This window comes from Schistocerca nitens, chromosome 8 (assembly GCF_023898315.1).
Source record: "Schistocerca nitens isolate TAMUIC-IGC-003100 chromosome 8, iqSchNite1.1, whole genome shotgun sequence".
NCBI classification, from domain to species: Eukaryota; Metazoa; Arthropoda; class Insecta; order Orthoptera; family Acrididae; genus Schistocerca; species Schistocerca nitens.
The window spans coordinates 397,147,215-397,170,118 of record NC_064621.1 but is presented as its reverse complement, the minus strand read 5'-3'; the positions used below and the strand labels follow the sequence as shown (position 1 = coordinate 397,170,118).

Genomic DNA, 22,904 nt, shown 5'->3' with positions numbered 1-22,904 from the left:
TGGCTTCAACCGAGGGTAGTATGTGGTTATCTGCTTATCTGTGCATAGTTTAAGTAAATGAGACTCAAACTAGCCATAAACAGTAATTCATTTGGCATACACGGGCAGTTATACTGTGTGAAGTGTAAATTTGGTGTAGACTACACTACTGACTCTAGTGTCAGTAGCCTACTTTGGCGACATCCACTCTTCAGCCAGTTCCAATGGAGGTGCAGCTACCGAGGGTGTATTTGGACGGGTAACGGTAGGCTGCAGTATGGTTAAGGGAAGTGTTCAAATGGTTGGGTGGTGTTCATCTAACACCAAGTCTGGAAAAATGCCACTCTACATTTCAGGAATATGGTATTTGGGACATATGATTAGTCAAGATGGAGTCAATATAGACCTTGGACCGTAGAGGGCGTACAGAATTTCTCTACACCTTGCATGGAGAAGGAACTGCAGTCCTTCCCAAGTCTAGCAAATTATTATAGCAAATTTGTTCTTCCTAAGTTCATTGAGATAGCACTGGCACTTATGCATTTACTCAAGAAGGGATTTGATTGGAGGGTAGAGACTAAAAGAGCTACTGAGCAACTAAAGGATTTATGAACACTGGGAGCCATGTTGGCCATCCTGGACTATCAGACTAGATTAGATTAAATTAGATTAGATTACATTACATTACATTCCGTTTTCATTCCATGGGTGTGGAAGAAGTCAGAAAGTACTAAAAAAAAAAAAAAAAAAAAAAAAAAAAAAAAAAAAAAAAAGTTTGAGTGTAATAATCACTAACCTAATCACTTGTCTCAGGAGACTGTCAAAATAGGTGAATACTTTACAGTTAACTGGAACTGCTAATATTTACAGAATTAATGCACTGTCATAATGAAACATAGTTATCACTTCCATTACAGTAACCAGCCACAAGTTGATTTTAGGTTACTTTACTTAAAAAGTACCATTACCAGTTTCAATTTTTTTACAATTCATCATCAGATGGCTTTTTCATGCTTTCATCAATACAAATTATACATTGGTTTCCTGTGGGTTGCCCTAGGATAAACAATAATTTACAAATTACACACATGTAAGCTACTTCTCATTGCCAAATCATAATGTTGTTGGTAGAACTTATTGTTGAAGCTAAAAATAATTGTGCTCCACAATGAGTGTGAGTATTTCTACGAGTTCATATGTCTCTGCAGTACTAATTTTCTCATACCTAAGTTGTTGCTATGGAAAATTTTTTAATGTTTCCTCTATATACGAATACAGAACTTCCTTTATCAGCCTTTACTATAAGTGCTATAATCAACAACATTAGTGAAATGAAGTCTGATTCCACAATGAAACTCCAAATTAAATTCTGTAAGCTTATAAACAACTGTAACTTTTTATGGAACACATATGAACTCATAGAAATACACTCATTCTAGAGCACAATTATTTTAGCTTCCACAATAAATTCTACCAACAACACGATGGTTTGGCAATGAGAAGTAGCTTAGCTGGGATATTAGGAAACATTTACATCAACCACACAGAACAAAAATACTTCTCAACTAATCATCAAATTACAAGCAAAATAATATACTACAAAAGGTATTTTGATGATAAAATCCTGCTTTTTGATGATAGAAACAGTGAAAGTGATACATTGGCAACAGACCTCAGCAAAATGCATAAAAAATATTAAATTCACAGCTGACCGTGAAACAAATAACAGCATAAATTTTCTTCATCTTAAAATCTGTACATTAAACATAAACATCAGTTTAGCATCTACAGGAAACACACCACTACAGATGTTAGCATTGACAATTCCTCATGTTAACCCAGTCAACACAAAAAGTTGTATTTCAGAGCCATGGTACCCTATAATAATATAAAAACTCCACACACACACACACACACACACACACACACACACACAAAAAGAGCCATAGTTCCACAGAACAGCAGTTCCCACAGCATTCAATCCAAAACAAATCAGTCTTCTGCAGCAGCCAACATAAATGCCTAGGCCCAATATCGTTCCAAATTGGGAACATTAATATCACCTTCTCTACTAACAATAAATTACAGCAAAAAGTGATCCATGGTGTAAATCTTTCCATGGCCCCTTACAATAAATCTGGAATATACAAGCTTCAATGTGATTCATGCCCAAAAAATTCTACATCCATCAGACAGGAAGATGCTTTGAGATTAGGTACAAAGAACACCTCAATGTCTTAAGGATTGGAAGCTTGAATAAATCTACATTTTCACTGAAAGCAATACGAAAATATTACATTTAGCAGAGAAATCAGCCACTATGAATATATTACAGGAAATAAAAATGCATACACACAACAACATTTCTCCTAGTAATATCCTCAATGAGCAGACTGAATTGGCCAACACTCCTTTCCTGAAAAACTTCCAGAAAGCACTTTCTGTGCTCCAATATAAATAATTTTTGTACACCTATCTGCAGATCAAGTAACAAATCTTATAATATTGTATGCATCTATAATAGTCAGTATTATTTATGGCACTAAATACTAGTAAATTCTAATGTATTGTCAACATTGATGTTCAAATAGCACATAAGAATTCACACACTTCTTGCCCACATTTGTAGCTCTGTCGTATAAAATAAGTTTGTAGTGCTATAATCCACAAAACCCTGTGTATTTATCATTTCTGTCTGCATTTAACACCTCAGCTTTAGTGTAAAGCACTATAGTATTTCAATCTAATGTTAACAGTAATTTATGTTTCCTGTCCTCTCCCACCACCACAAAAAAATAAAGGAGACATCTTTGTATCACTGCATTGTAGCATCTTCGAAACTTTGCAAACTGTGTATTTGTTTTCATATGCTATAAACTGAAATGTGTGGTGCACATGGAAAATTCATTTTGTGACCAAATGAAAATGGTTTATAATTCAGTGCAACATTTGTGACTGTCAAAATACGAACATCCATGAGAATGTATTTCATTGCAGGAAAACTGTAAATACAAATGCACCAGATGGGCATTTCTCATTAAGTTGCATTCCAATACAAATACGTAGTGGAACCATTTTGGTTCCATTTTTGTAATCCGTAAAGTATTGTTTATCCTAGGGAAACTCACAGGAAACCAATGTATAATCTGTATTGATGAAAGCATGAAAAAAAGCCATCTGATGATGAATTGTAAAACATTCGAAACTGCCAATGGTACTTATTAAATACAGTAATCTAAAACCAATTTGTGACTCGTTGCTGATCAACAATTTATTTTACACAATAGCCACAGTCTCGAACCATGTATATATATATCATAAAATTGCATTTTTACTTAAGCTGGTCTGACATTACAGTCCCTGTCAAGATATTCATCTATATAGTAGGAGGAGTTGCCTATCAATAAGTTTAAACTCTGTTTAAACTGTGGTTTATCTGAAATCAAGTTTTTAATGGTAGCTGGCAATTTACTGAAAATGTGTGCCTGGATAGTGGATCATTTTTGGACAAAGGTAAGTGATTTTAGGTATTTATGTAGATTGTTCTTTGCCCTATTATTGATAGTATGTACTGAGCTATTGGTTGGAAATAAGGTCATATTACCTGCAACAAATTTCATTAAGGAATAAATATACTGAGAAACACCAGTTATAATGCGAAGTTCCTTGGAAAAGGTTTCTACGTGATGTTCTTGAATGTACACCACAAATGAGTCTTATTACACACTAAATGGATGCTAAAATCTCTTTGCATACTTCAACGAGTTACCCCACAAAATGACCCCGTACGACATAACTGAATGAAAGTAAGCAAAGAATGAAAGACTTAGTTTTTTAAATATTTATCTCCTACATCTGACATCATGATCCCTCCAAATACATACTCATTTAGGCACTTAAGCAATCTTGTGTTATGCCCTACCCAAGAGAATTTATTATTGAGTTGTAATCCCAGAAATTTAACACTGTCAACCTCTTCAATCTGCGTGTCTTCATACGTTATACACATGCTGGAAGGAAATCTCTTACAGGTTCTGAATGGCGTATAATGGCTCTTTTCAAAATTTAATGACAGTGAATTAGCTTTAAACCATTTATTAATGTCTTATTAATGTCAGTGAAAATTTGATTAACAGTCATTTCTAAATCTGTACTTGACTGTCTACTTACTACAATGTTTGTATCATCTGTGAACAAAACAAAACTTAGCATCTGGCTACATAACTGACAAGAGGTCATTAATATGCAAAAAAACAGCCCAAACACAGAACCTTGAGAAACACCACATATAATTAATTCCCAATCAAATGAAGACTGACTGCTTACTGCACAGGGATTTCATAGTGACACACTTTGTTTCCTGTTAGGTAAGATTTGAACCATTTCGCAGCACTGCTGGTGACACTATAATATTCTAATTTACTTATGAGAATGCTGCAATTCACACAGTCAAAGGCTTTTGACAGGTCACAGAAAATACCAGTAGCTTCTAATTTGTTATCTAATGAATGAAGTACAGTCTCACTGTACATGTAAAATAGCTTTCTGTACATCAGAACCCTTAGGGAACCCAAACTGTGACTTGGACAATATACTACTTGCAGTCAGATGCTTAAGGAGATGCTTGCACACAACCTTTTCAAATATTCTTGAAAAAGCAAGCAAATACATTCTGCCATGCAAGTAATCACTTGCTGGGGGTACATACTAAGTCACATGATGGACTAGGCTGCACATACAGTAGCAGATTCCTCAGGTCACTTTAAAAAAGCAGCTCGGTATTCGAAAACAGGTCACTCTGCAGCCCTCCTGTCAGTCTTGGAGAGAGAGTTTTTTGGAGTGAGGCACTTACATGGAAGTTTTGCTGAATTTTGGTTGGGAGATTTAGTGACTCATAGAGCATTTCCAGTACAGAAAACCTGAGAGAATTTGAAAATGAGTTCCTGGCCACAGGTGTGCAATTCTGTTTAGTTATTTTCTGATTTTTTTATGTGAGTGAGCATGTAGATGTTAAGTGGGCAGACATCTTATGCCAGGTTGTGTATCCACTTAAGTACATACCTGAAGGTGATGTTCAATGAAAGAAGCAGATTTTATAAGCTTTAACTGATGCCAATAAATTCCATTTGTTTCTGTGGAAATTTGAGTTTATGTTTTTGAGTGATTTCTCCCTCCTGATTTACAACTGTATTCCTGTTTTGTTGGCTGTAGATGTTAACTGCAGAAGTTGCTTGAGGCAGCTAGAGACAGTCTATGAACTGTTAGAGGTGTGCATTATGTAGTACAGTGCTCATATTTCTGAAGCTTTCAGAAAGTACTTACAGGGTTTCAATTATTGACTTTGGTTGGTTGGTTGGTTGGTTGGTTGTGGTAGCGGCGGACCAAATAGCGAGGTCATTGGTCCCATTATACCAGGTGCCAGGAACTAAGGAAGGAACACCATCACATTCCAGTTGATGGGAAACTGGAAAACATGCAGAAGGAGCACTGCGGCAGCGGTAAGAGTATACGGAGTAGTGGGGCAGGGGAGCCAAGTCAGGAGGGGTGATAGCAGGGGTCCCAGTATGATGAGGCACTGGCACCACCACAGATCCATCCTGATCTCCACACAATACCATGGTGGCAACACAACTGGGACAAAACCCCAGGAAGAAGACACAAGAACAGGGGAAATAAAACAGCACAAAAGACCACAGACAAAACTTAGGGTAAAGGGGGGGGGGGGGGGGGGGCAGGCTGGTGTGGAGGCAAGGCCGAAGGCCTCACAAATCAGCAGCAACATTAAATGATGGACAACAATTCTGGAAGGATATCAGGTACTTAAATCTGAGAGGATGGACCACTTTTGCAACGAGAACTGAGTACGGGCATAATAATGCAAGAGTTGTCCGCTAACACCAAGAACAAGCACAGTGGTAGGATGTATTTAGTGCAAAGGACCAAAACGCAGGGGAGGAGGAGAGGGGGGGCAGCTCATTACAGAATTAAAAACTAAGGGTCAATCTGGTATGGCTGACACAAAGATGCCAGAGGATGGTAGATTTTTTTGCCAAGAGGGGCAGAGGAAAGAATGACACATGGTGGGAGTTCCCTGAAACACACTAAGTTTATTAAACAGTGGGAGTGAGGTCGCTCCGCACCCCCACCCCTCAAGAGTAGGCATATGACTGAGCGAAAAGGAATTTGAAGCCACAAATCTGCCCCCAGATGGGTCATGGAAATGGGGGAGGGGGGGGGGGGTAGGTGGCTGCCTGCTCTCCGTCCCCTCGCCCGACGATCCGCTAGCTCATTACCCCAACAGCATGTTGAAGATTGGTGAGAAGGTTGTGGATGGCAGGGACAACGGGGTGGAAGGAAAAACACAGGGTGATAGCCTGATGGACACTCATTGACTTCATAGATAACAAACTATGGTGAGGGAGGACCATTTAATAAAGCAGAGGGCCAAGTAAATGGCCATCAGTTACGTGTAAACACCCCGCACATGGCAGGCAAGAGATAGACTTCCATGTGAACAGAAGACATGAAGGCAGATTTAGAGCAACAGTTGTAAAAAATAATAGCATTCTGAAACTCTCATAAGAGCAGGCAGAACAAACAATGGCAAACCCCTGGAGCGATGGAGGCTTTCACAGACTCCAACAAGAGAGATTCATCTGAATCTGGGGCCGAGGAATTTTAACTGGGGGTGGGGTGGGGGGTGGGGGAGGGAGGGGGGAGGATGTATTCAGGAGAGAATGCGGGGAGCAGGAAAAAGAGTGAATATTGAAATGACACCAGAGAGATGTGAGGTGGTTCGATGAACCCTCTGCCATGCACTTGAATGTGATTTGCAGAGTATCCATGTACATGTAGATGTAGATGTAGAACCGGTAAAACCCACCAGATGGTGGGCACTGTGCGGGCAACACCCCAAAGTCATAAAAAAGAATAGAAAGGGGGTGGGGGGGGGGGGGGGGGGGTGAGCAGGGAAAGAGTGTATCATGATGGCATACGAAACCAGAAGCTAGGGTCGATGAACTGAAAAAGGGGGGGGGGGGATGTAATCCCAGCCTCTACCAAAAGATTATCAACAGCGCTAGTGTGAAAGGCACCAGTGGCCAAACGGATGCCAAAATGATGGGCACGGTCCAAGAAGAGAATTGCAGAAGGGGCAGCTAAACCATAAAATTGACAACCACAATCCAGATGGGGTGGAACTAAGGCCCAAGAAAGGTGTAGAAGAGCTGAACGATCCATGCTCTAAGAGGTGTGGGCAAGGAAGTGTAGCTTATAGAAACAGCGTATCTTCAGAAGGTGGAGACGCGGCAACCAAATAACATTGCTGTCAAAAAGAAGACCCAACAAACTGAAATGGGGGACCGCACTCAGGTGTTGGGCCTTGAGATTGGAGTTGCAAATCAGGATGGGCCATAGTAACACAACAGAACTGCACCACCCATTATTTAAGTGTGGAGAAGTGAAAACTGTGTGTGAGAGACCACGCAGAAGAGTGTCAGATGGCATCATAGAGCCATTGCTCCACAGAGGCCACCAAGTGGCAACTAGCCCAGATATAGAAATCATCCACATACGGAGCAGGGGTGACAAACAGGCCTACGGAGGCCAGATGTTTGGCATGAGGGCATTTAAAGATAGTAAGAGTGGCCAAGGAAAGGTGTTGCCTGAGGCGTTGCAAGGCTCAAAGGCAATCGGTGATGGTGGTGGCAAGCTGTGCTCCACCAAGTGTCTGGCGAAGGGCAAAAGGGGCCCATCAAGTGTGGAACAGCAACGCAGGCAGTGGAAATAATCATATCAGACACATCAAAGACCATTTCATTAATACAACCTGACAAAGAGGTGGTAAACATGACGTGGGAAGAATATAGAGGCCAATTGACATGATGGAAAGCAGGATAACCTGGATATATCAGGAGACAGGAAGGGAATGAGAGAATCAATTGAAAGTGGTCACTATCACAGAGGTCATCATTTGGCAACCAATACAATGAAGGGAGCATTGGAGGGGAAGTGAGCGAAAGATCAATGGCAGAGAAAGTGCCATAAGTGGCATTAAAATGGGTACGAGAACCATCATTAAGAAAGCAAGGTCGTGGTCTGCAAGAAACTTGTCTATAAGGAGACCCAGGAGATTCCCAACTAGACAAAAAAGCACAAAAAAGGAATGCCTCACTAGGGATGATAGGCATTAAAACACGAAGGAGGAGGAAGGGACCGGGGGGAGAGTAACTGAAGGACAGAAATTAGGGCAGTGGACATAGCTGGCATGTCAGGAGGGAGATAGGGATTGCAAACTGTGGTTGCCGTATCCTAGTGGTCCTGGATGGCAACCGCTCCCAAAGTGGTGCAAAGGAGGGGGATCCATGAATTAACGGAAGCCGTCCAAGAGCCAACCCAGTTTCAACCAATGCACGGAACCTACAAATGGTCGGTGAGTAAGCATCAGTATAATGATATTCCTGGAGAGCTACAGAAGCTATGGAGTAAAAGAAAAAAAGGAATTGCTGCTCCAAAAGGTGACAGCAGTATCTTTTACAATTCCATTGAATAAACTGGTCACACAATCAAGTCACCATCAGTTACTAATAAGTACAGGGTGACGTCCATAAAGAAGAGGTCACACTCAGGTTACGAGGGGAAAGTCGGCACCTCTGGAGGCACTGAAGGAAACTTATAATTTTTTCTCTCTTTTGTAGGTTGAGAAGAGCAGGGCCCTGAGAAGAGAGAGAGAGAGAAGGCTTCAGAGAGATCTGACACACACACACACACACACACACACACACACACACACACACACACACACAGAGAGAGAGAGAGAGAGAGAGAGAGAGAGAGAGAGAGAGAGGAGAGAGAGGGCTACCACAGGGTGCACAGACTGTTGGTCCTGTGGCCGACTTGTGGCAGCAAGCCCCTTGGTCTATGAGATCCTGGGGAGAGGTGTCATCAGAAGGGCCCCATCACTGGTAGGCATCAAAGGAGGGGAACACTTCACCAGCTGATTAGGAAGTGTGCCACCCAGAGGAGAGCTCTTGGGAACTGCAGGGAAAAGGAAGGGGGAGAGGAGAGGTGGGTGGAACTGGGATAAGGCAGAGGGAGGAAAGTGACAGGACACAATTGAGGCAAAATTAGATGTCACAGACAAAGGGTGAAACGATCATATTTTCAATTACCCTCAGATTAGGATAAACGATCAAAGAACTTATATACCTGTATCTTCTTTTCCTTCTTATAAACTGGGTAATCTGGTGAGCATGGAGAGTGATGGTCACGACAATTAACATATGCGAGCAGCGGAACACGGGGAGGGGAGGGTCATGGAGTGAGTATCCACACTCACTGCAGGGAGGGTCCACTGTACAGCAGGAAGAGATGCATTTTGGGCACACTGATAAACCATAATCTTGACCTTCTCTGGGAGGGTACCCGCCTCAAATAATAAAGGTGCTGGTATTGATGTGATTGTCCTTACAGTTTTTCTGAACATGCCAAACAAAAGAACACCCTGCCATTCCAGATTAGGCCAAGGTTCTTCATCAGTGTGAAGGTAAAATGACTATCTGGCCATATTGAAAGACTGTTGAGGAGTAATGGACACTAGGATGTCACCAAGATGGTCACAGGCAGACTGGGTGGCAGAAGTAGTTTTGTTCAACAGTGAACCTAACCACATCTTACTCCCAGATTTCACTTCACCAAACTTGTTTTAGATAGTTTCCACGAAAAATAATGGCTTGGTGGTGGTGGAAGTGTATCCTGTGAGTCCTGGTGCAGGCCAAGTAGTGGGGAAAGGGATTCACACCAGGCCAGCAAACCTGGCCCTCCTCCCAGAAGATAGCCAGGTAAGGACAGGCCACAGGATCATAAGAAACAGCATTAAATGATTCTTTTCCAATTAAAGAGACGACATAGAAAAATGGACAGATTTTTGGAGCTTTATTCTGCATTTTGTTTGCAAAACATGTGTTTTTATCCATTCACTCCGATCAGGAGCTCTCCCCATAGTGCCACCCAGGTATAGCAAGGGCCACGTGGCATGGCGCCATAGCCAGTGGTACTGATGGTCCAGACTGACAAACAATCACTCCTAGGCAAACACAGAAAAGTGGCAGTGCAGGTACCAGAATTGTGATCCCTGTGTTTTCAGGGGGTTTAACCAAAAGGGCACACAATGAAGATGCTAAGTAAGGTGTCCTTCCCCAGTTGGCTCACACTGTGGAGACAAAATTTAGAAGGGGAGGTCAAACCCCAAAAGGGGACCAAAAATACCAAAAAGGAATGGTGATGGGGAAAAAATCAGAATAAAACCATAAGAGATAGCAGAAACCAGGGTGAAAGTCAGGCCAGCGTAAGCAAGGACACAGAGAGGGGAAGGAGGGGACAGGGGGGAAGGAAGAGGACAGGGAGGGTGAGGCATGGGGAAGGGAATAGAGCCTGGGAAGGATATAGGTGCCACAACAGTTTGTAGCTTCACATGCACCATACACGAACTCACGAAAGAGCTATGAGCTCCTGAGGGGGACTGAATTTGAAATTGTAATAAGTATAACACTACATCACGGTACAAAGTGAGGCTGTCAACCCTTATTTAGACTGTGTTTATAAGTTTAGCAGTGCAGAGAATTAATCCAGGTCCACCAATAAAAATTTCTGAGTAAATCTGCAGAGCAACATGCAGCATTAATTTGCTTCGCACATCACACATTGGTAAGTGTGTGTGGATGCTGAGAGTGGCTGAAATTGGAATGTGGCAAGTCAGCTCTGAGGATGGATGAAAGGAACATTACAACCTTTCATATATTTAGCAACAAAATACACTATCCACTCAGTTGGGGTTAACATTATGAATACACAACAAGAGACTCAAGAAGGGGGGGGGGGGGGGGGGGGAACATAATAAATAAAATCAGTGGCTACTTTTTGGACTTCAAACACCTTCTAGTAGTTTTACATACATTTCTGTGTAGTTAACACAATTCCAAACAACAAAATTTTTCCTCTTGTATTACTGTGCTTAAAGAGCTTTAACATTTACCTCTTTATCAATAGGAGAGTGGAAATCCAACGAAAATGAATAGCTGTGTGGTCCTTTAGCACCCTGGCCATGGGCAGAAAACTGTAGTTTATTTGGTGTAAGTTTTATTTGTGGATCCTGTAAGAAATGAAACACATACAAATGTTAACAGTGTTGCAAAATGAGAAGATGCTACAACAAATGTTAAATTGTACACATATCCATACCTTTACATCTTTTAAATCAACCTTCAGTGTCACACAATTCTCCGTTTGTGCCCAGTACACGAAAGGGCTTAAGTTATCAGTCATTATGGCAGTTATTGGAAATTCTCCAAGTCAGCACAAGCACATAATGCCAATTTTATCCAGATTTATATAAGGAAGCCTGAAAGACAGATAATCCATTTAATTTATAAATGCTGTGGGAGCAACTATGCAGTATGCTGTGTGTTATCTAAGAGGCATATTCAGAAAGCAAGTGTACTGTGATAATAATGGGCTGGGCTTTTTGGTCTTCTAAGGGTTGGCAACAATGAGTTTTAGAAGGAAAAAAAAGGGGGGTGGCGGCTGGTACCCTGAACAGAGGAATCACAGGAACACACAGTTTTGTGGTGTCCAGTTGCATGACAGATGTTGGTAAGAAATCCTGCCATGTGTGACCCATGTGCTGTGATCCACTTCCTGTTCACAGGAGGAATAGCACCCATCGAAAGGGAACTCAGTGGAGGCAGAATGAATGTTCATGATCAACAGATGAGCAGATCTTTCATTTTGACTAACGAGTTGTTGCAAAAAATCAAGGGCACTGTTCTGGAAAACCTCTGATTGACAGTGGATGAAATTTCCGTGATTCTTCCGCAACTCTCTTATACAAGACACTCACAGAAATACTAGTATACTGAAACTGTGCACAAGATGTGTCCTAAAACAGCTGAAAGAGAGCACAAGAAAAATCACATGAACAGCACCCATGAGGTTCTTGGGCGACTTGAATTGGAATGTGAGGATTTTCTGAGCTCTGTTGTGACTGGGGATGAAACAATGGTGGCTCACTACACACCTGAGACAAAAAGACAGTCATCACAGTGGCATCACACCAATTCCCCACCTGCTAAAAAATTCAAAACCACTATTTCTGGCAAAAAAAAACATGGCCTTGGTGTTTTGGGGTTGAAATGGCACCATTTTGTAAAATTTCTGCCTCTGAGGGGAGGAGGGAGACCATCAGTGCACAATGATATTGTGAGACCCTAAAAAACACTCAAAAGGAGAATTCAAAACAAAAGGAGGGAAATGCTGATGAGAGGAACGTGCTTATTGGACCACAACGCCCACCCTCACACATTCTTAGCCACCAAGGCACTCTTAGACTTATTTGGTTGGGATGTTCTGAACCACCCCCGTCATTCCCCTGACTTGGTGCCTTCAGTTCATCAACTTTTCACCTCCCAGAAGGCAAACATTAGTGGAATTAAAGTTTCAACCAACAGGCAAATGCAGACGAGGTTCTGAAGAGGGGGAAGGAGCTGGCAGGAGAGTACTTCAAGGAGGGCATAAAGAAGCTTGTGCCACAGCTCACCATATACACTGAATGGTATGGCGATTATGTGGAAAAATAGTTAACCTATGTATAAACAATATTGTGGATTTTTTTCCCAAATACCTTTTCTAAAAAAATAAAAAATCTAGTACACTTGCTTTCTGAACATGCCTCCTGTATATATTGGTTGGTTAGTATTTGGATTATGATATTACATAACATGATTGTTAGAATGCAAGCATAAAAAAATAACTGTGTCCAGATAAAGTTCGTTACAAATGGTTGAAGATCAAGAGCAGTAACAAAACAAATAAAAATCTATAGAAGAGATGCTCGAAACTGTATTTAAATCTATGAGGTATTACCACATGCAAAATAATCAAAAGCATTACTTGACTTGTTTCCATTCACTTATGGTACCTATTGCTATTAATAGTGGTACTCATTTCACCCTCCACTTTTATGCTTGCATTCAGTACTACTCAATTCTGTCTTGGGTTTTGTCCTTCTGGCAGTGCTAGTTGTTGTTAATAGTGAGACACAGCTACATTGACAGGTTTCTTGAGGCGGAGTTGGCCAATAATAGGCCTTGTGTATGAGCTCACTGAATGCAATGGAAGACCAACCTGATGACACTATGCTGAGCAATCTCAGTACAGTGTTTCGTCTGAGGGTTGTTGCATTACTCTGTGTTGGGGACGACAATGGCAGTTTTGCTATCAGTTGTCATACCTGCCGATTAGGCAGTTATTCCTTGCTATGATGTCCTGGCTCACAGAAGCAGGATATGCTATCGAATAAAGGGAGTTCCTTGACAGTGGTATTTACATCACGGAGGACATATGATGATGCATAGCCTGTCAGATTCATACAGAACTTCAGAGTGAGTTTATGTAACATCAAATCGAATGTGTGAACATTGTAACAAAAGACATGATGTAACTGTTGTCAGAAGAAATACTTTCTATTATGTGGCAGAAAGTAAGAACTGATTAAAGTTTCCAGAGTCCTGCACAAGAACAGCGGCATTGGTGAATAGATATATATTAAGAATAACTACACAGTTTGTCTGAAAAGTATTTAAAGAAGCAGCTGCTCAATATTTGAGAGGTACAACATTCACAATCTGAATGTATATAAGTACTTATTATTTCAGGCATAGACAACAATTCATTCAGGAACCTAGCGCAGGATCCAGGATGAATTCTGTGCCGAGAATCAAGATAATTTGAATAAGAAGAAAATATTAATAGAACATTCAGAAGAAATTAGCAGTTGTGACATAAAATTTGATGGACAAATAGTGCTGTTGTCTGTAGCAAGCAGTCAACAGCTATAACAGTCCAGTGAAGATGTTAAGTAATTATGTGTAAGAAGAGTTAACAGATTTCTGAAGAATTGGTGTTTCAATGACTAACCATTAATTCTATTGCCAACAATTACACTGCAGAAGAAGTTATTAAAGTATATGAATCGAAACTGCACATGGAACTAGAAAAGCACTACGATTGTCTCACCAGTTCCCCAAACATACCATGGCATCAAGCGACAACTGTGTCAGCTGCATGTCAACCTTCAGCAATTCACCCAGCATTGTGATCAAACTTCTGTCAGCATTGCTACAAGCCATGCTATTGAATCAAGTGTGGTGGGCTGTATTTAATCCAGGCTGATTTATAGCTTGGTTTTGGTTGTGGTGGTGGTGGTGCATGTGCTATTGGGCAATTAGGAGTAGATATTACAATCAAAGGTTTATTGTTTTTGTCCAATGGAATATTGTCTAAATACCATGAAAATTAGTAACGGGAAAAGATTAGTTGCAACCTCATTATTACTTTCACTGTAGGACAGTGAGAACCATGAAGATGGAAGAGGTGTTTAAGGCTATTGCTGATACTAAACCAGATATGTCAAGTGCTGATTTAAACTAGCTCTTTATACTCATGAAGTAATGAGTGCTATTGACAGGGGATGTCAAATTGATTCCATATTTTTAGATTTCCACAAGGCTTTCGACACCATACCTCACAAGCATCTTCTAACCAAACTGCGTGCCTATGGAATATTGCCTCAGTTGTGCGACTGGATTCGAGATTTCCTGTCAGAAAGGTCACAGTTTGTAGTATTAGATGTAAAGTCATAGAGTAAAACAGAAATAATATCCGGCATTTCCCAAGGAAGAGTTATAGGCCCTCTATTGTTCCTAATCTATATTAACGGCATAGGAAAGAATCTGAGTAGCCCTCTTACATTGTTTGCAGACGATGCTGTCATTTACCATCCTGTAAAGTCATCAGATGACCCTGAGTAAAGAAAAGTGTGAAGTTATTCACATGAGTACTAAAAGAAATCTGCTAAATTTCGATTATGCAATAAGTCACACAAATCTGAAGGCTGTAAATTCAACTAAATACTTAGGGATTACAATTACGAATAACCTAAATTGGAACGATCACACAGATAATGTCGTGGGTAGAGCAAACCAAAGACTGCGATTCATTGGCAGAACACTTAGAAGGTGCAACGGGTCTACAAAAAGAGACTACTTACACCAGGCTTGTCCGCCCTATCCTGAAGTACTGCTGCGTGGTGTGGGATCATCATCAGGTGTGACTGACGAATGACATCAAAAAAGTTCAAAGAAAGGCAGCTCTTTTTGTATTATCACAAAATAGTGCCACAGACATAATACGGAATTGGAGTGGCAATCATTAAAACAAAGGCGTTTTTTGTTGTGATGGGATCTTCCCATGAAATTTCAATCACCAGTTTACTCCTCCCACTGTGAAAACATTCTGTTGAAACCCACCTACATAGGTAGAAATGATCATCGTGGTAAAGTAAGAGAAATCAGGGCTCAAACAGAAAGATTTAAGTGCTCATTTTTCCCGCCTGCCATTCAAGAGTGGAATGGTAGAGAGACACAGCTTGAAGGTGGTCCACTGAACCCTCTGCACTTTATTGCGAATAGCAGAGTAATCACATAAATGTACGTAGATGTAAATGTTAGATTATGTGTTACTAATGCAGATAACAAAGCTCACGATGACAAGTTTGGCTTCTCGGTCTGGTGAGCTGTTAAGCTAGAGGCAAATAAGGCTGAATTAAATGGAGCATCTAAGCTCAAGGTATTACATTTGAAAAAGCTTTGGATGAGCAAAGTAACAAACAATTGATGAACTTAATAACAGACTATAAATCACTAGTGCTATTTTAAAAGACAAAACAGATATCCAGGTCCTGAGACTTATAGAGCCCATCACAAAATGATGTAAAGAAAAATTAGAAATTAATAATTGAATATCTCAGTTACAAGCTAGATTTTCAATTTAGCAAATGTTTTACATTTTGGTGTATTGTGCAATCTGATTTTGTGGTAAATCCATTAATTACAGGTTCTGTTGTGTTCAATATCGAATCAAAACAAGCCTCAGACATGACTGTCAGTCTAAATGTTTTAAAACATAAAATAGACTTCTGTGTTCCACTTCGTCAACTTTGGAGGAGTGCAGTTATAATTTATGTGAAATAAAGATTGAACCTGATGTTGAATTAATTATTAACACACCTCCCATGCCAGATATAGTGGTAAATCTGCCTATTTAGGAAAAGCTGTTAAATTTTTATACAAGTTTCAATTGAAGAAATATAAATATATAACAGTTTTGCCCAAGGTTTAAAAATGAGAACTCAGATTTTAGCTGCCCTATGACAGGTGGTATTCACAAAAAACAACAAAGTATAATTGAATTAGTGTTAACATTCAATAAGGTAATTATAGTTTCAGGTTTAACTATATATTTATGTGTAAACTTTACAATATGACAAATAGAAATATTAAATATTCATTGAGAGCTAAAAGAAACAAAGGTAGATTTTGAAATCTAAGGCAGACAGCCTCGTGCATATATTAAGCAAACTCAGGTATGTGGGTCGATTGCTGTATCCAGGATAATGTCTTGGGAACTCTCTTTGACATCACAGGCACACGGAAATGATAGGTGCCAGTTACCTCAGGAGAGTAGTGCCTGCAAGGCCCCAGTTATCCATTATCCTATTTCCTATCATCCTATCTTTGGTAAATTATATTTCCTTTTCCTAACCTATTTACAATGATCAAATATGGGACACTTGCTACCGTATGAAATATTAATAATTTGTGGGTATTTGATTATAACAGACACTAACAGTTTATTATGTAATATTTGATGGACGACAATTTACTGTGTAATTTTTCACACCACCTATGAAACTATAAGATGAGGATATATAGGGATTACTAAGTTCTTGTGAGTAATAAACTTGCAGTTATTTAATGTTGCTATAAGACCAAGGAAAATATATATTACCTAAAGAAGAATATTCTTTCAAAGTTAACTGCATGAATGCTGGACATCAGCATTGTCACACTAAAGAGTGAAGGATAAGGAAGGCTGAAAGGTACCCTGATACAGTAATCGAATGCCGAGCTAACATAAAGGTGAGATCTACCTGGAGTAATTAAGAGCAACAGCAGCACGATACTTTTACAATAAGCAAATTTAGGCCTTAGGCACATTGAAAGGAACACAGAGGAGTATATTTACGAGATAGTGGTATGGAAGCTCAGTAATTAAGTATGGATTCTGAACAGAGTACGATTAAGTTATCTCAAAAGTACAGAAGCAGACAGAAGAGTGGTTTATAATATTAAACAGGATACTGTAGCCTTATATATAAACCATGTAAAAATAGGGTAGCTATATGAAAGAAAGCAAGACCTACACATAAAAGCAGAAGAATGGAGATATGTATAGGGATACCTTCACTGTTAAAAGTGGATGGTTGTTAGGAAGTGGCCTTCTGAGGAAGGAGGTGTACTTGATAGTTTTTACAGGCTTATTTCAAAATTGGAAATTTAGGAACCTACCTGAACTCTATTGTTCTAGTCGATATACTAGTTGGATGAATTAATAATAATGACAAGAGTGTCTGAGCTTTGTATGCTGCTCATAAGGTACTTGATAAAGAGTAATGAAGAATATAAGGTAAAGCAAAAGAAGGTTGCTAGTTGTTCCAAAATTATAACTCCTCTTGCTGATGACCACTTGCCTACCACGTCTAACTCAAATGAAGAGTATAAACTACAAGTACAACTTTTTTACTATTCCTCTTTGGGGTTAGTCCACATGTACAGAAAAATGGAAACAATATACAAGTAGTTCATGTTCAGAACATTTTTACAATTAAGTGATACTAAAAATATTTAAATAGACAGGCCAGAAAATGAAAGACGTAGGAAACCAAATTGGAGTGAAGAAAGGAGTTGTTACTGTGAAGAAATGCAGAGACTTAATGAATTAATGTAAATTAAGGCCAGGTGGGTGGTGAGAACCAAGGACATGTTGTAGCACTAGTTACCAACTGCAGAGTTCTGAGAAACTGGTGTAGGGAGGAAGAATCCAGATGGTGTGGGTGGTGAAACAGACAATGAGGTCATAACTGTCATGTTGTAGAGTATGCTCTGCAACAGGATATTGTGTGTTGCCGGTATACACCCTCTGCCTATGCCCATTCATCCTGAACTGATAACTGGGTGGTAGTCACGACAATGTAAAAGGGCGAACAGTGTTTACATAACGGCTGGTATATGAAATGTGTCATTTCACAGGGGGCTCTCCCTTTGAAGTACATATTTTGCCAGTTATAGGTCTGCAATAGGTGGTTGTAGGAGGGTGTACAGGGCAAGTCTCGCAGTGGGGATGGTCGTAGCAGTAGAACCCATAGGGTAGAGAGATGGGTGCAGAAGGAGCATAGGGTCTGACAAGGATATTGCAGAGATTAGGAGGGCAATGAAAAGCAATGCTAGGTGTGGTAGGCAAAATCTCAGACAGAATGGATCATATTTCAGGGCATGATTTTAGGAAGTCGTGGCCTTGTTGAAGCAGCTGATTAATACATTCAAGATAAGGATAATACTGGGCGTCAAGTGGAGTGCTCTGAAGTTGTTTTTTGGATTGATTGGCAGTACCAGGACTGGATGTGATGACCCAGGAAATCTGCTTTTGAACTAGGCTGTTGGGATAATTACATCCAGTGAAATTCAAATGGTCCTATTCCAAATCCCATGCCACTTTCTTTGATGTTGATTTAATCTTCACCAAAGGACAGCTACACACTTCCATCCACATTAAACCAATAAACAAACCATAGTACTTACATTTTGACAGTTGCCATCCTTTCCATGTCAAATATTCCCTCCCATACAGCCCTGGCATTCGAGGCAAATGTATTTGTTCTGATGCAGACTCTTTACAGCAATACACCACCACTCTAATGCCAGCTTTCACTGCATACAATTGTCTCAAAAGTCTAGTTCAAAAGCAGATTTCCCAGGTCATCATATCCAATCCTGGTACTTCTGATCCCTCCAAAAAACAACTTTGGAACACACCATTTGTCACCCAGTATTATCCTCATCTTTATTATATTAATCGGCTACTTTGACAAAGCCTTGACTTCCTAAACTCATGCCCTGAATGAGATCCATTCTATCTGAGATTTTGCTAACCACACCTAGAATAGCTTTTTTGCCACCCTCCCAGTCTCTGCAATATCCTTGTCAGGCCCTAGGCTCCCTCTGCTCCCATCTCCCTACCCTATGGGTTCTACTCCTGTGACTGTCCCTACTGCAAGACTTGCCCTACACACTCTCCTACAACCACCTATTCCAGCCCTGTAACTGGCAAAACATATACTATCAAAGGAAGACCACCTGTGAAATGACACATCATATACTGCTGTTACTAAATACTGTTAGCTTTCTTACATCGGTATGACTACTAGCCAGTTATCAGACAGGATGAATGAGCACAGACAGAGGGTGTATACTGGCAACACATAATATCCTGTTGCAGAACATACTCTACAACATGACAGTCATGACCTTGGTGCCTGTTTCACCACATGCACCATTCTTCCTCCAGACACCAGTTTGTCAGAAGTCCGCAGGTGGGATCTAGCGCTACAACATGTATTTGGTTATTTCCACCAACCTGGCCTTAACTTACATTATATCCTTCCGTTTCAATATTCCTTCACAGTAACTATTTCTTTCTTCACTCCATTTTAGTTTTCTACATCTTTCATTTTCTGACCTGTCTATTTTTTGTCGTCCTCCCTCCCACCTCTGTTACATACAATGCATTTAGCTTTTCACTCTTATTATCTCATGCAGAATGTTTTAGTAGTAATCTCTGTCTTGCATATTACCCTGTCTACCACCTTTAAGATCTCAGGTTTTCAAATCTCATTCAGTGTAGTCCCTAACACTCAGTTTTTCCTTCTTATCCCATCCGGTAAGTCTCCCCTGATCTGGGGTTCCAGGTGACTTTTCTAAACTGTACCCCTTTCCCTAAACCTGTCCAGTGCTTTCCCTTCACCCCTCTTCCTTCCCCTTCAACTCTTCTGGCAGAAGAATGAGCCACTGGCTCAGATAGCTTGTAGAAGTTAAACCTTTTTGTGTGTGTGTTTCCTCTAGTGATTTTTTATCTGTTCATTTGCATTAAATTGTCAATAATTGATTATTTTTGTTTTATATGAAAGTATTTAAAGTTCTGATTGTATGATCTGGTGCTATGTACAAACCTTATGCATTAACTGCTTCCATTTCATTTGGGTTAAAGTTGATAATGTAAATGACATGTTGTAATTTTATATAATTCTAAAGAGTGTTCATAACTACAAATATTCTTAATTTACTAGCTTGTTATGACATAATTCATCTAAGGGAGGACTATGTGATGTAACATTTCGGTTTTAATAAAGTTATATGTTATCCACTACCTAATTCTCCGACAAATGATGGTTGCCACAGGGAAGGTACTTTCGTTATTAGTTACTTAGTTTTGAATCGCAAACTATTAGGAAGTTTGTTATCGTTTGTGAACACACAGTCTTGGACAAAAAATCCTGGCTGCTGATCTTCTGCCACAGAGCTAGTCAGAGTCATTCACTTAAGGCAATCAACAACACCAGCCATCCTCAGAATTCTAAGCCCACCCATATGCATGATCTAGCGACACCAAAGGACGAAATGCTGTCTTTTTCATGAGCTGTTCGAGTACTGTATCTGTTTGTGGTCAATGGTAAATATGGCATAATATGGATATAAAGTCTTGAGTTGGAGTCCACTCAATCCATTATTTTTTTAAATCATATGTCGGGTGTCTGCTGAAGTTATCGGTCTGATAGAATCTCAAGGACAATTTGCTTCCCTTTCTAATCCACCAGTAATAGCAAAAGCTTCCAGAGACAATTCTGTGAAACAGCTCACGGCTACACACAATCTGAACAGTTTACACTCTTAGAGTTTTCTCGCCCTACAGAGGCCAACTGGCTAACAGCCAAATGCCACTCGCCGTTTACGCCAGACACCATCTGATTGGAAGAACACAGTGTGGTGCTTTAAATGTATTATCTACTGTCATTTTCTTATTTTAAGTTCTAGTATTTACCTTGCAGTTAATATTGCATTTTGCATGCTCAAAACTTATTAACTTTGCTCAAGAGTTGTAAAATAGCCTCAAGAAAAACAACCTACAAAATTGCATCATGTGTTGCTACTTCATGGTAATTCCCTCTGGTGATTTCACAGACAAAACTATTTAGGCCTGGAATCAGTAAACTACCTGAAATTGTCAGACTGTTTTGGATTATAAGAGATAATATTCTGTTGATTATTTCTGATGTTTACTGTTGTGTCCAATAAAATAATGGAAAACACTATTCAAATATGCACTGTACTAATACAAATGAAATACTGCTTACCACAATAATCTTACGACGAAAGTCTCTTGTAATAAAAACTTGAGGTATCTGTCACACGAAGGTGCCTATACCAGCATGAATTAGCAAGATATTACTCACTTTGGACTTTGAAATGGTCTACATTTACTTGCTGTCATATATCACTCTCAAGTGCTACATAAATGTGGCAGTTCATACATAAAATAAGTAGGATTCCTTTACTGATTTTCAATCTGGCTGCCTGTAGCTCTGTTACAAAACAGATTAAAAAATTTGGCCTTCAGCAAGACTTCACACATTATGTGAAAATCACTCATGTTATTCAATGGAAATATATCCACAGAATTCAGCAGCAAATTACAATGAAATCCAGACCATTAGCTGATTACAGGCATTGATAAATAGCAACGGGGACAGTTGAAAATGTGTGCCCCGATCGGGATTCGAACCTGGGATCTCCTGCTTACATGGCAGACGCTCTATCTGACTGAGCCATCGAGGACACAGAGGATAGTGCGACTGCAGGGACTTATCTCTGGGCACTCTCTACGCGAGACCCACATTTCCAACTTACTGTCCACACACTAAATTTGTAGTGCCCCTGCCCACTATACTCATTACTCGCGGCAGTCAATCTACCGATTCTCATAAGAGTTTGAGCAATGTGAGTGCACCCGCACTCTTCAAGAGCTGCATGATCACCAGTGGTATCTGTTTTTTTCAGACATGTCTGAAAGAACAGATACCACCTTCATATAGATAAGGCTTAGCAGCCGATGATCTTCTTCACTGCAGGTGCACTCACATTGCTCAAATTCTCACAGGAATCAGTAGACTGACTGCTGCAAGTAACGAATATAGTGGGCAGGGGCACTACAAATGTAGTGTGTGGACAGTAAGTTGGAAATGTGGGTCTCACAGGGAGCGTGCTAGAGAGAAGTCCCTGCTGTTGCACTATCCTATGTGTCCTCGATGACTCAGTCAAGACAGTGTGTTCTGCCATGTAAGCAGGAAATCTTGGGTTCAAGTCCCAGTCAGGGCGCGCACATTTTCAACTGTCCCTGTTGCTATTTATCAACGCCTATAATCAGCTAATGGTCTGGATTTCATTGTAATTTCATTCTTCAAGAGCTGCAAGATCACAAATGGTATCTGTTCCTTCAGACATGTCCTAAATAACAGATACCATCTTCATATGAATTTAGCAAGATAATGATATGCCACCCAGGAAGTAACTCGGCAGTTATAAGAGTTGCCGAACATATCCTGCACTGCTGCCAAGGTTCAGTTATACTTCTAGCAGAAAGAATACAAAGAAGATTAGCCAACATGTTCCTTGAGCATGGTAGGAAGTCATTATAGCTTGTGACTCAAAGATGCAGCTCCCGAGGGCCAGATTACTGAAAGTTCCAAAGTACATGTCAATGCATTTTGGTAACTAGGTTTGGAGGCTAGAGCATAATTACTAATAATATTCAGATGCATTGACTGCAAACTACACATCACACAACAATAACTAAACAATGGAAAATCCAGCATGGAATGTAACAATACTATGAAAACGGATGTTGCTGCTCACCATATA

The 22,904-nt window shown here is 40.1% G+C and overlaps 1 protein-coding gene across 4 annotated transcripts in view; it reads right to left on the bottom strand.

Annotated features, from left to right (window-relative positions):
- Positions 1-22,904, bottom strand: part of LOC126198882 (very-long-chain (3R)-3-hydroxyacyl-CoA dehydratase) — a 184,152-nt gene that overhangs the window by 122,961 nt on the left and 38,287 nt on the right. For all 4 annotated transcript variants that reach the window (XM_049935490.1, XM_049935487.1, XM_049935488.1 and 1 more), the window contains exons 2-3: positions 11,218-11,377; positions 11,012-11,128 (exon numbers count right to left, since the gene is read on the bottom strand). In XM_049935490.1, the coding sequence (XP_049791447.1) occupies positions 11,012-11,128; positions 11,218-11,301 (201 nt within the window). In that variant the 5' untranslated portion in view covers positions 11,302-11,377. The remainder of the gene's footprint in view (positions 1-11,011; positions 11,129-11,217; positions 11,378-22,904) is intronic.